Source organism: Macaca nemestrina, chromosome 6 (genome assembly GCF_043159975.1).
Source record: "Macaca nemestrina isolate mMacNem1 chromosome 6, mMacNem.hap1, whole genome shotgun sequence".
Lineage (NCBI taxonomy): Eukaryota > Metazoa > Chordata > Mammalia > Primates > Cercopithecidae > Macaca > Macaca nemestrina.
In genome coordinates this window covers 10,392,513-10,406,969 of record NC_092130.1, presented here as the reverse complement: position 1 = coordinate 10,406,969, position 14,457 = coordinate 10,392,513, and the positions used below count along the sequence as shown (strand labels likewise).

General features: G+C 44.8%; 1 protein-coding gene across 3 annotated transcripts in view; it reads left to right on the top strand.

Annotated features, from left to right (window-relative positions):
- Positions 1–14,457, top strand: part of LOC105480844 (dedicator of cytokinesis 2) — a 434,017-nt gene that overhangs the window by 357,715 nt on the left and 61,845 nt on the right. For all 3 annotated transcript variants that reach the window (XM_011740035.2, XM_011740036.2, XM_011740037.2), the window contains 3 exons: positions 1,070–1,170; positions 1,261–1,319; positions 11,516–11,664. In XM_011740035.2, coding sequence (XP_011738337.2) covers positions 1,070–1,170; positions 1,261–1,319; positions 11,516–11,664 — 309 coding nt within the window. The remainder of the gene's footprint in view (positions 1–1,069; positions 1,171–1,260; positions 1,320–11,515; positions 11,665–14,457) is intronic.

Below are 14,457 nucleotides of genomic sequence, written 5' to 3'. Positions count from 1 at the left end.
TATTTGAGCTCTTACTGTGATTCATGTCTTTAAACACCTCATTTTGTGTCATCTTTATCACAGCTTTCTGCAGTGGGTACCAGAGTCACCTCAGTTTTGCAGACAGGTTCACCGAGGCTCCATGATGAATCCATGGATTGTAGATCCATGGTTTGGACCTATAAAATCTCTGGTTCTGTAGCCTGTATCAATATTGCCATCAGTGTGGCCAATCTTTTGAGCAGTCACCATGTGCTGACTCCTTTACCTGCTCTATTTCACTGCAAGCTGGTGGAGTGGGTTCTAGTATAAGTGCCTCACATTTAGCACTAACAGATCAGGTACATGCAAAAATCCTTACAAGCCTGCATCTCAGCTGGGCCAGCAGGGGCTGTAACTGAACCGTGCATCAGAATCACCTGAGTGCTTATTAACCTGCAGATTTCTAGGTCCCACCCCTAGAGGTTCTGATTCAGTAGGTCTGGGCAGGGGCCAGAGAATTTGTATCTCTAACAAGTTCCCAGGCGCTGCTGCTGCTGCTGATCTGGCAACCACACTTTGAAACCATCGAACTAAAGGGAAAGAAAAGGCAAAATATTTTAAGACAGAATGGATTGCAGGTTGGTCCTCCAAGCTGTCAGGTGAATTAGGGAGGACTTCCAGAGAGGCTATGAATCCCTGAACTGTCTTACCCTTCATCACCCTCTAATTCCAGGGCAAGAAACAGCTCTCCATGGCACTCAGCTGGGGCAAGTTGTCTTTCAAAAAACAAAACAAAGCACAAGGACAAAAAAACAAAAAACAGCAACAAAAACAACAACAAAAAAAAAAACCTAAAATTCTCCTCTTCTCCTAAATCCTATTGTCTGAGAGTGGACATGGTAGTGCCTAGAGAAATCCATCCATTGTCCTCACTTTGGCCAGGATGTTAATTTCAGAGTCAGTGCCAGTTAGAAAATTGCAGTGGGCACAATTAAACTGGTTCTGCCTCTATCTTCTGCCATCTTCATAAATTATTCACACTACCCAGCGCTTATGCCTTCCCACTTCAGACCCTCTCCATCACTGTTCTCTGCTCTTTCATTTACAGCTGTGGAACAACTATTTTCATCTGGCAGTGGCTTTTATCACCCAGGATTCTCTGCAGCTGGAGCAGTTCTCGCACGCCAAGTACAACAAAATCCTGAATAAGTAGGTTGCATTTTTGGATTTCCTGAAGAGGGGGAGGTCCATGAGATCCTCTGAGTTGGTGCCTGAAGCAGAGGTTTTTGTTCCTCCTAGGTATGGGGACATGAGACGGCTAATTGGCTTCTCCATCCGTGATATGTGGTACAAGCTTGGTAAGTAGGCACACACATCCAGATACTCACATCGGCGTGCACCAAACTCCTTGAAGACCACCTATTGGAGGGCCACAGGGGTTTTAGCAGTGGGAGCATGAAGTAACAGTTCATTACTGTGTGTACCCCGGTTCTTAATAAGTGCCTGATTGTAATCTGAATGAGAGGGGGTCCCCACACGCACACCTACCCCCAACCCTGCAAGCAGCTGTGAATATGCTTCTGCTTGATGCCTCCAGTGGGTTACAGATCCAAATGGAAATTTATAAGATGGACCAGGACTGTCATGGGAACTCATGTGCTCACACATCACACGAATGCTTGCTGCTGATTGGAGGGTCATTCTGCATCCTGTATAGCATGGTCCACAAAACATACTCCAACGTCATGGGGATAATTGGTTCTCTGAAATATGAGAGGGTCTTTTTAGCTGAAAAGTGACCCCATAAGCTGTCTCTGCCTCAGGGAGCTGCAGGAATCCTGTATGGTTACCTGAATGATACCTGTGGAGGGAGGGATGGAACCAAGGAGGCATTTATTGAGACTCTGAGTCAGTCCCATGCTAAGAAGATTGTATTTAATCTTCACATCACTTCCTGTAAGATGGAACTCTTCCCCCATCCTTTTATTGATCAGGAAACTCAGAAAAGGAAGTAACTTGCTTGAAATCAAACAGCTGGAAGTCTCCGAGTATGGTTTTGATTCCACAAGGGCAGGGGCCATAAACCTTGCTCATGGCCTGCATCCTCCTCTATAAATATGTGCTGAAAGGATAGATGGATGGATGGATGGATGGATGGATGGATGGATGGATGGATGGATGAATGGATGGATGGATGGATGGATGGATGGATGGATGGATGGATGGATGAACAGTAATGAATTTTTTTGTTTTTCTGTCCCTCCTTGACTCTCTGATTCTAAATTGCTCTGCCCTGGGTGTGGCTGTTGACTTTCCTACAAGTACTAACTGTGCCCATCTCTTGGATTTAATTTTTGTTCCCTCTTCAGACTATGCTTCTTGCTTCCCCAGACCTCTTATTGTCTGCCAATTCCCAGGGGTTTTTTAGGCGGTAGTTGCATGCCTCTTCCAGCAAGTTCTATCCACTGTGGAGGAAGCATAGTACAGTGGAGAGACTATCAGTCTGGGTTCTGTGGTTGCTGGTAGCACCAGACTCAAGCTAAGAGAAGTACAGGCTGGATAACAGGGAGGTTGCAGGTTGGCTCACAAAGCCCAAGGCAGAGCCGAGGACCCAAGCCCAGAACAGACTGCCACATCTTTGCTTTGGGCCTTGCTCTGACATTTACAGGCTGTGAGGCCTAGCATCACCAGGCCTAAGGTGGGGAAATAAGCACCCTCACAGGGGGCTTATGAGGGTCATAAGAGCACAGCTGGGGCAAGTGGAGCCATGAAGGCCACCACCCCCACATCAGAGTTTTTATCATTATTGTCATCCTTGCCCCATCAGGATGGAACCTAATTTTTCTGTTCTCCCTGGCCTCTACCCTCTAAGATGCCAATAGCACCCTCCCTAGTTATGACAACCAAAAATGTCTCCAGACATTGCCAAATATCCCCTGGGAGGAGGGGTACAACCTCTACCCTGTTTTTCTAGAAAGGCATGTCTTTCTCAGTCTATCTTTTGTTTCTCCACACTGGGTAAGGACTGGGATACAGGAAATAACTGATGTTTCATTTACCATTGCTTTGCAATGATAGGGGAATGGGGGGACATCGTGTAAGCACAGGCCCATACGACAGCCGGCACCTGACCTCAGGGTCAGGAACATGAGAAGGAGTAAGGGCCTGCAGCAAAGTGAAGATGACATGCCCATGCAGAGAAAAAAGACAGTCGCTGTTCCTCTCCAGTTAATTGCTGTCCTACTGAAATGCAATCCCAATGTTTTCATACCTTTCAGTTTTTCGAAAGAAGCCAGGAGACTGGGTTTTTCAATGTATTTTCCAATTTATGAATACTAATGAAAACTAATTGAAAGTTTTCAAAACATCAGATGTGCTCAACACATGATGGACCCAGATTCAGTTCACTTCCAAGTTTGCATTCGTTGTTCTACAACAGCAGAGGCTGGATAAAGCTGTGGCAGGCTTCCTTCCCCAGCTCGACACCCCAGGCATTGCCAGAATTGCAAAACAGGGATCTGTGCTTTGTTTGTTTCAAGTCCTTCCACATGGCCTGCTCTTTTCTGAATGTCCTTCATTGCCATTGTTTTGCACACAGAAGATTTTATTTAGATATAGATTATGTTTTGACAGGCATTCCTGCACTCCCAATTATGCTGATGAATGAAAAGATGTTACCAAATATTCCACCTGCTTAGAATCACAGAACATTGGAGCTAGAAGGGCCCTTCAGAGATCGTACTGTCCAGCATTTTTCAAACATTTATTTTTAGCTGAGGACCAATAAAAAAAAATTCTCATGCTTAATAAGTAAATTGGATGAAAATAGAGCTATTGTAATTGAAGTGAGGTGGGAGACCCAGAGCCCGTTATAACAGGCTTCTCTTGAACTTCCCTTGTAGAGGGTTTTCTAGGGGGAAGCCCTGAGCACTGCAGAGAACAGTTGGAAGCAACTGATCTGGTCCAATTCATTGTTTTGCTAATGAGGAAACTGAGGTCCAGAGAGAAGGGGTTTGTACAAGATCATGTAGTGGGTTAGAGGCAGAAACTGGACGAGCATCTTGGCCAGAGTATTTGCTCTGAAGCATCACAGACTCCCTGCTGTTAGCAAAAACCTGTAGGATGAATTAATGCAATTAAAAGACATATCCGTCAGGGGTTGGGAGTTGGTTGCAAACAAGAGGCATTGACTGCAGCTGCGTTAATCAGAGAAGGTATTTATTAGAAGAGCAAGAAGGAGCTGAAGAACCAGGCTTCTCTTGTTCCTGGCTACCTGAATCCAGGATTCAGTGTTTTAGGATTGCAATTTGCTCGATTAACAATGCCTTGTAGCAAGTAACAGCCACGTGGCCCAAGTCTGTCCCATGAGAATCAGCAGAAACATACCTGTTACGGCTACAGGAAAGTTTTTTTCCAATTAAAAACAAAACAAGACAAAAACCAAGAGGCAAGGAGAGGACAGATTGAATGAACAAAACACATTTTTGCCCATAGCCCTCCCCTGTCTTTCTTTCTGGAAAACGACAATATGGCTGGAGGGGCAGTAGCCATCTTAAAGCCATGAGGACAAAACTCACATTCTGAGGATGAAGGAGCAGCTCTGGACCAGCCATCTTTTGGCTTCTTGTTAAACAAGAAAATTAAAGCTTCAGTTTAGTCATGGTAGTCAGATTTCTGTTGCATTCCTGATACATCATCTAATTCAACCCTGCTGATTGTATAGGTAAAGCTGCCAAATGAGGCCAAGAGAAGCACAAGGACATTGCCAAGGTCAAAAACAAGTCAGTGACTGAACTGAGGCTAGAAGAGCCTGTCTCTTGATCCCAAGTGCAATGTTCTTACAAATAATTTTTTTTCAAAGTGTATGCAAATTGTTTCAAAGGGCGTGAAATAACCAATGATCTATGTTTTTTCAAAGACTACTGATAATGAGTAAATCATAATGCATGTTAGTTTTCTAAATTTTGTTTTAAGGCCAGAAGCAATCAGGGCATCATCATCACGATCATCAGTATCATCATCATCATCTTCTCATCAAGAACAACTCGGGCAACCCTGTGATTATAAGTTAGCTAATTGCAAATCTATAATCTCAGGCTTGAAGATTATTTCACATTCTTCAGGGGAAAGTCTAGACGAGTTGTGTGTGTGTTGTTTTGGGAGAGGAGGTATGGGCAGGGAGGTCTTCATGGCGAGAAGGACAACATGTTGTTAAGGAGCCAGCCACTCAGGGGTTAATGCCATTTGTTGTTTTGGATCCTGGGTGGACGCCAAATGGAATGTACTTTTCCCAATAGTGTAGCATCATAACATTTGATTTCTGCTTGGCATGAAGCAATGCACATTTTGCGCAAATGACTTTGCACTTAACCCTCCCACGTTCACTTGGGTTAACATTGAGCTGCTGTGTTAACACTCGTTGTGGGAAAGAAAGACACATTCCAGAGCCTGGCATCTCGGCCTCCCATGAAGGGAGATTGGCCTGGCCAAACCTCAAGAGCAATTTGGCCATTACTGTTTAAGCACCTACAGAGCGCCCAGCTCGGTGCAGAGCTCCAGAGAGTGGCACTGTCAAGTAGGGAAAAGTAACAAAGTGAAATGTGTGGTGGGGACTCAGGAGTTCAGGCAAAAGGGATATAAGTGAGGACTGTAAGGATGATTCCGTATGGTGGGGAAATGGCTTCTGAATTGGAAGGAGGACCATGTCAGGACTGAAGGAAAGACAGGGAAAGGGTAGGTATTCCAGGGAAGCAACCAGCCCAAGCGAGCATGGCTTCCTGGGGTTGGGGAGTGGCTGCTGGGAATAAATGGGAAACGGGATTAGTGTGGCCATCCATCCATTCGTTTACTCATTCTTTTAATAACCAACATCGAGCACTGTGGTAGGCTCCCCAAAGATGTCCATGTCCTAATCCCCAGAACCTGTGGAATATGTTACCTGACACAGCAAAGGAGACTTTCAGGTGTGATAAAGTTAAGGATCTTGAAGATGGTGAAAGTGTCTTGGGCTATCCAAGTGGGCTCAGTACAATTACAGCACCCTTATAAGTGAAAAACAAAAGCTGGAGAAAATCAGAGTCAGAGAGTGATTTAAAGAAGCTGCATTGCTGGCTTTTAAGATGGAGGAAGGGGCCACGAGCCAAGGAATGCCAGGATCCTCTAGAGGCTGGAAAAAGAAGCTGGGGAAGGCAAGGAAACAGATTCTTTCTTAGATCCTCCAGAACGAACTCATTCTTTCCCAGACGTTGATTTAGCTCCATGCAACCCCTTTCAGACTTCTGATCTCCAGAAGTGTAATAAAATAAATGTGTACTGTTCTAATTTACTAAGTTTGTGGTGATTTATAACAAACAGCTGTAGGAAAGTAACATAGACATCCTCTACATCCCAGGTACTATGCCAGTAGCTGGGGTTAAAGCCCGAAACGGATTAGAGATATAGCCCCTGACTTCATGGACTAGTGATCGTTGCACTGAATAGTTACACACTAACTACAGCATTATTTAATGACAGTTGTGAAGGGGAAATAGCTGTAGAATGGAAACTTGGGGCACCCACAGAATCGGCGAGAGACTCCTGCTTAGTGAGTAAGTCAAGGATGGCCTCCATGAGGAAGAGCCAGAACCCCTGAGCTCCAAGCAGTGCTGTTCTTTAGAAATAGAATACAAGCCTCCTAATTATGAATGCTTTAGTGTCTTTATTTTTCAAAAATTAAAAGAAACAATAAAGTTAATTTTAACAATACATTTAACACCATATTCTAAAGTGTTATACTAAACATGTAATCAATATAAAATGTCACTAAGATTTTTTTTTTTCCTTTTTGGGGTATCTGGTGGAGTTTGTACACTTACAGCACATTTCCAATGGACTAGCCACATTTCAAGGGCTCAAAAGACTTATGCAGCTAGTAGCTTCCATACTGAATAGCACAGCCCTAGAAAGTGAGAAAGGGTTTTATTTGCAGAGACATGGGCTGGGGATAGACTTTGGAGGGGGGTCCAGGAAAGGGAAGGAAGAAGAGCTCGTTCCCAGAGGAAGGCCCAAAGTGGGAAAAGCAGGGTGCGCTGGAGGAGTGGGAGCCAGGCAGGTGGATGGAGGGTGACCAGGTGAGAGGCACAAGATGGGTATGGGGAGAGAGCACAGGACTAGACGGCCGGCAACACTTTATCCTGCGAACAAGGAAAGTCATAGGGAAAAAATGCTGTGAATAAGCATGATCCAATTGGGGCTTTTCAAACATCTTTGAGGACGAATGAGAAAATAGTTCAATGAGACAGAGAAGAGTGGAGGGTTGTGAGTGTCAGCCATGGTAGGGAAGATAAATCCATCTGACCCTCTCCCAGTTCAGCTGTTTGCTTTAAAAGTGAACAAATGAAATGACCGGCCTGAAAATTTCCATGAAAAGCTTCAGGGAGCTCCATGAGGTTAGACCTTGTCTTTTCATATTGCTTAATCTAAAACTCAGCATAGAGCTGAAGCCAAAGTACTTACCAGCAGCAGCAGCAGCAACAGCAGCAGCACTTACTGAGCTTTTGCAATGTGCCAGACACTGTGCAGAGCCCTTCGTTTGCACAAACTCTTAAGCTTCGACAATTCTATTAGGCAGATTTTACTATCTTTATCTTACAGATGAGATCGTGGAAGCTCAGGGAAGGTAAATGACAAGCACAATGCCACACAGCCAGGGAGTGGCGGTGGCAGGACCTGACTGACCCAGGCTGTCAGACTCAGAGACTCTATGGGGCCTGGAAGGAAGCTGAGGCTGGGCAAGTCCTGAATAATGAGGAGAGAATTGATTGCCTGTCTCAGAGCATTGCCAGGAGGGAGCTTTTCCAAGCCTAAGACAGAGGAGCAAAGATCTGTGGATCTGTGTTCTGTCTTCCCCTTTTGAACTGATTTTTTTTTTAAATCAGCTCAGCTTTATTTCAAAGTCCCCAGGAGGCTTGCTGGACTCTGAAATCCAGGGAGTCATAACTTGCCTCATCCTTGTTCATTTCAGGGTCTGTGCCAGCCTTTGGAGAGGGCTTTCTGTCCCATGTCAGCCTCAGAAAGTCGTGGCTTACCCAACTTAATTCTCAGCCAAGTTCACAAAAGCCTCCCTTCCTCCCTCTTTTCTCCTTTCCCTCCTTCCCTCGTTTTCTTCCCTCCCTCCCTCCTTTTCTTCCTTCCCTCCCTCCCTTCTTTTCTTCCTTCTCTCCCTCCTTTTCTTCCTTTCCTCCCTCCCTCCTTTTCTTCCTTCCCTCCCTCCTTTCTTTCTTCCTTTCCTCCCTCCCTCCTTTTCTTCCTTCCCTCCCTCCTTTCTTTCTTCCTTTCCTCCCTCCCTCCTTTTCTTCCTTCCCTACCTCCTTTCTTTCTTCCTTCCCTCCCTCCTTCCTTCCTTTCACCCTTCTTTCTTTCCTTTCACCCTTCCTTCCCTCCTTCCTTCCTTCCTTCCTTCCTTCTTTCTTTCCTTTCACCCTTCCTTCCCTCCCTCCTTCCTTCCTTCCTTCTTTCTTTCTTTTCTTTCACCCTTCCTTCCTTCCCTCCTTCCTTCTTGTTTCTTTCAAGGTCATCTCCTCAGTGCCCTCAGACCCTTTGCATTCCACCCTACAGTCCACTCCCGGGAGGACTGACAGAGGAGGTCACTGTACAAATGAGAAACCAAGACCAGAGAATTCATGGGACCCCTTTCCACCCACACCCCCTGAGCTCTTCTCTGTGCTCTCATTATCAGCAGATCCTCTCCCAAAACCTGTGTAATCTGGCATTTGGGTTTTTCCTGCTGGCTTATTGGCACTTTAATAGCCTTTTCTAATTGGTATCTGTTCCCAGTGAAGTTCAGCTTCAATTACATGAAAAAGACCCTCTTAGTAAACGCCCTTCTTTGCCTTTTCTCAAATACAGCAGTAGGTGTGTGTCTTGCTTGAGCACTTTTTTTCCCAAATGAGTTTGTATTCAGTTAGCCACAAATATGTTCTGCGTGCATGTGTATGCATCTACATATGTAAAGATATGCAAATACATACACATTTGTATTACTTGAACACAAAATCCAATGTGCTGAAATTCCTTTTTTATGTAAATGAATAACATTTCTTAAGGGAGCATTGTAAGGGCCATTGAGGTCACACTGTATTTGGAGATCACCATCTCTCTCTCTGCTTTCCCTGTTCTGCCAAATATCTCCTCAACTGACTGTAAAGAATACAGATGAAAAGTATGTAAGAAATCACAAGTCTACAGCATGTCTGCCCTTTATTTTAAACCATCTAAAATTTGTCCTTATCATGCCCAATGCCCTCCAGTATTCTAAAGACCTTTGTTGCATAAGCAATTTCTCCATTCCATGGTGGCTTATCTGACAGTTTCCCATTTACCTTCTACCTATTTTTGCACTCGACTTTGAATTTTAAAACCCCACTGTGGTTTGAAAAAGACTTAAAGGATCTTGAAGGATGAAATCAGAAATCTAGATTAGCAATTACTATAAACCTGCCAGCAAGGAAGTTGTTGTTGTTGTTATTGTTTTCTATTTGGGCCAAAGCAAAGACCTGAGGCTTAAGTGTAATCCAAATGCATCATCTAATGAAGTTTATGTCCTGGAAAAGTGTCTATGTTTTCACTCAACTCTGCCTGACTCCACTGTTTCATTCTCACTAACTGAGGATAGTCCTAGGATGAAGACTTTTTTTTTTTTTTTTTAATCTGAATCCTGGGCAACTACTCCAACATTAAGCCTCATTTAGGTTGAAAGAAAATTCGTTTTCTTACTGCTTTCCCTCTCAGCTCCTTTTCTGAGCTTTAATCAAAAGCAGTCGTGCCAGGCCACACGCCATAGCACCTGAGTTTCTGCACCCTGAGGTGCTCTCTGCCCCAGGCGAAGACCACAAATGTTCATCCTGACAATGGATAAAAATGGGGTGGGTACCGAAACTCAGAAGGAGAAGGAGGCAGCAGCTGATGAAATATAGAGGTGTCAGCTTCAATGATAGGGTTACTTGAATATGCTGACCCTCACTTCCCAGGAAATCCCTGTGATTCCTAAGTGCTCCTCTTTATTTCCTATCTGCCCCTTCTGATGCATATTTTCTGAAGATTCTGCTCAGTTCTGCTCAATAAGTTTCCCCTTTATGGTTCATTTTGACCAAACATCACAAAGATAATATTAATAGCTAATGCTGTAGAAAGTAGGTGATGTGCCAAGCATTGTCCTGGGCACTTGCTAAATAATCACTCATTTTTTCTTTGATTCTTTACAACAACCTTATAAGATAAATACTGTTACTGTTCCAAGTTACAGATGAGGACACCGCGGTCCCGAGAGGTGAGACAAACTTGCTCAACATGACACAGCTACAGTTGATAGTGGAGTCAGTTTACACACTCAGGCCGTCTGGCTCCAGATTTGGTGCCCTTAACCACTGGGCAACACTGCCCTGGCACTGATTCTTCTGTGCTCTGTGCTAAGTACATGCAGACATATTTTTACAAGATCTTCTCAACAGCTGAATATTGCTATTGCATTTTTAATGAGCCATATATACAAGTCCCACAGCCAGAGAATGTAGGAGCTGGAAAATGTATTTTCTTATTCAGCAGGTGTTTACTGATCATCTAATAAGTCCTGTGCTCAGTGCCATACATAGACACAATGAGGAGAACAGACCTGGTCTCTAGTGGGGGAGGCAAATGTTAATCAAATGATTCGACATATAAAGACATCGTTTCAAACTGGCAAAACATATAGAGGCCTTGCAAGGTATCTTTTCTAGCTAAGGGTGGGAGGTGTAGAGAGGAGGCTTTTCTCCCAGAGGAAGGAGTGTTTAAGCTAAGATAGCACCCATCTGGGGGAGGCTACGTGGTAATGGGTAGCAGGTTAGGGAGCAGGCAGGGAAAAGTATTCTCAACAAAGGGGCGTAAAGTGCACAAGCCTTGCTGTGGGGGAAGCAAGGTGAAATTGTGACATTTGAGCCACCCTAGCTAGGCTAGAATGCCAGGAGCCAGGGGAGGGGTTGGAGGGAATGCCTTGAAATGAGGCAGAAGAGACGAGAAGTTGTGGTTCATCCGATCCTCAAGCTATGTGTTAAATCTCCTTGTTCCACTGACCACACTATTATAGCAGGTTCTTAGCAGCAAATTTTGCTTTTCTCATTTCATAAAACAGTTGGTAAAAGCCCATTTAAAAACTCTCAGCAACACGGCGTGTATTGCAGACAGGCATAATTTCAAATGTGCTGTGCTTTGCCATCTCTAACATATTCAATCATGGTCCTATTTGCAGAGCAGACGGTGCAGGTGAAAACCCTTGTAAACAGTGACGTGCTTTCCACACGCGCACCCGTGGTATTAGCCTTAATAATCGGGCTTGTTTTGGATAATGCATGCACTCTAACGGGAGTTAATATATGTTAAGTGTTCAAAACGGTGCCTGGCTCGTGGTAAACAGCTATATAAGTGTTCACGATTGGTTTTACTATTATGCCTCCCTTTTTTTCTTTCCCCAGGCTTGGTCGGGGGAGGATCTGTGCATCACCAAACTGTTATATGTGTTCACATTCCTCTTCTCTTTCAGGTCAGAACAAAATCTGCTTCATCCCAGGCATGGTGGGCCCTATATTAGAGATGACACTTATCCCTGAGGCTGAGCTCCGGAAAGCTACCATACCAATCTTCTTCGACATGATGCTGTGTGAATATCAAAGAAGTGGGGATTTCAAAAAGGTAAAAAATGAGGCCGGAAACTCGTGCCAGCATCCCTAATCCCCAGCCCATTTCCCCATAATGATATCGTCTTTCCATCTCCCTGAGCTTCATTGAGAGGCTCGGCGGCAGGATAGGGACATTTATTCATAGGCCTGGAATGAGCTGGCAGATCAGATTTGGTCACTATTCTATCAAGCTTTTCCGTCCGAGGACAAGATTAAAATGCACTTTCTTGCTGTGTATTTGCTCAGTCTCTTTCTCAAGAGTCTAAGAACCCCACGTCTCTACCTAATGATTCCCTAAAAATGTGCTCCCAGGGCCCGCTCCTCCCAGCAGTCCCACTCTCTCACCCACTCTTGTCTAGTACTTCGTCTTCTGGGCTGACTCTGCAGATCTGTGTTATCCAGAAAAAGCCGACACTGCTGGGTGTCACACTTGTCCACACATCAAATCTGATAGCAAATGGAGTTAGGGACATGTTGCTCAGGAGGGACCTCTGGATCTGTGAGGGAATAGGACGCTGACCCCAGCATGGAGGGCGTCAGAACCTCTGTGAAACATAAGAGCCGTTGCCCAAATATTGTCATTGAATATCTGGTCAAACTTGAAGAATGAGGTCCATTTCCTGGGCCTGGCCATGCTGGGAGCTCTGGCAGTGGAAGAAGCACCAGGTGCCACAATTGGCTCCTGGCACTGCTCAGTGACATTACCCTGTTTAGGAAGGTTGGTCTTTAAGTCCTATCAAGGCTGCCTGAGCAGTTCCCTCAGGTCTCACCCTCTGTCCTCTCTGCCCCACATCCTCACTTAGTTTTACCTCTAACCAAGCTTCTAACCCTCCTCTCTCCCCCAGTGCGTCTACCTCTTACTCCTACCATGTCCTGCCTTAAAACAGGTACTTAAAAGGCAGCAGATTCCAAACTGCCTTTCCTTAAGATCCTTAGGGATATTTCCCTTCCTTTACCCATTAATACCCTAACCCCCACAGAATAAAGCACACACCGTCTAGCCAGCATCCCCAGCCCTCCCGGCTCCAGCCTTCTGAGGAATGTCTCAGCCATCCTCTCCAACTCTCCCCGCCTCACCTCTTCTCCACCATCCCTTCAGCCCATCTGAATGGCATTGCCTCTGTGGGTGTCCTTCGGGCATTTTTTTCATCCCATTACTTCTCTGCACAGTCACAACCCTGCCTCCCAACACCTTCTAAACTCCTACTGATCCTGCGAAGTCCATCCAAATGCCATGTCGTCTAGGAGGTCTTTTCTCCGCATTCCTGCCATTTGATTTCTAAGACATGACTGTTCTGTACTGCCTTGTTTTATACTCATTTCTGTGCATTTTTCATCTTCCTCATCTGCATCTAATGACGATAATGATGATGATGATTATAATGACTGACTTTAGATATTTACTACGTATCAGGCATATGACACCTATTTTCTATTAGTTCATGCAGTCTTTTTTAAACTACAACTCTATGAAGTAGGTAACATTATCTTGTCTTACCCATTTTAAAGATGAAAAGAAACTGAGACTTAGAAAGCTGATGTCATCTGCTGAAAGTCACCATCAAGAAAGTGGCAGAACAAAGGCTGCAACAAGCAGGTCACTGCAATTCCTAAACCCATGCTGCAACCCGCACTATCCAGCCACCAGTATCTCCCAGTAATACTGGCTGAATGATATTCGCTAGAGCAGCGCTTTCCCTAAATATGTCCATGGAGCACTGATCCAACAAGATACTCTAGGGAAGAGGGTTTCAAGGTTAAATACCTTTGGAAGCCACTGCATATTGGAACCCCTCTTAGAGATTCCCAGTGCATATTGGAACCCCTCTTAGAGATTCCCAGGGCATATCGGAACCCCTCTTAGAGACTCCCAGGGCATATTGGAACCCCGCTTAGAGACTCCCAGGGCATATTGGAACCCCTCTTAGAGACTCCCAGGGCATATTGGAACCCCTCTTAGAGACTCCCAGGGCATATTGGAACCCCTCTTAGAGAATCCCAGGGCATATTGGAACCCCTCTTAGAGATTCCCAGTGCATATTGGAACCCCTCTTAGAGATTCCCAGGGCATATTGACAGAGTCAGGGCACTGAGACATTCCATGGCAAACAGATCTGTCATTTCTTAAATTTATTTCTTGAATTTATCCGTTGTCAGGATGAACATTTGTGGTCTTCGCCTGGGGCAGAGAGCACCTCAGGGTGCAGAAACTCAGGTGGTATGGCGTGTGACCTGGCACGGCTGCTTTCGATTAAAGCTCAGAAAAGGAGCTGAGAGGGAAAGCAGTAAGAAAATGAATTTTCTTTCAACCTAAATGAGGCTTAATGTTGGAGTAGTTGCCCAGGATTCAGATTAAAATTTAAAAGAAAAAAAGAAAAAAGAAAAAGAAAAGTTGTTCGAGAGGAATAAGAGACTAGTTTGCTATGATGATACCACTGTGAGAGGTAGCATTATAGGGACTTTAGTGCCAGAAGGGCTAGTGACCAGCTGCCTTTTTGTGAAGAGCCTGAAAAAAAATCAGGCTGAGTAGGTCAAATGGAGAAAGAGGCCATATCTGAGCAGTTGGGATAGGGGGAGTGGAGGGTGAAAGCTTGGATTGAATGTTTGAAGGCAGCTTGGAATTTGCTGCCTTTTAAGTGGGAGCAAGGTCTATGCAGCTTGGGACCATGTGAAGGGCACACACCATGAGATGAAGGGCACTTGACTTACCCTAAGACCCACTTCTGAGGCCAGCAGGTGCCTTAGAAGAGTTCCTGGGAACAGGTGTGCAAAAGAAACACACCAAGTGCCTGATGGTGTACAATGT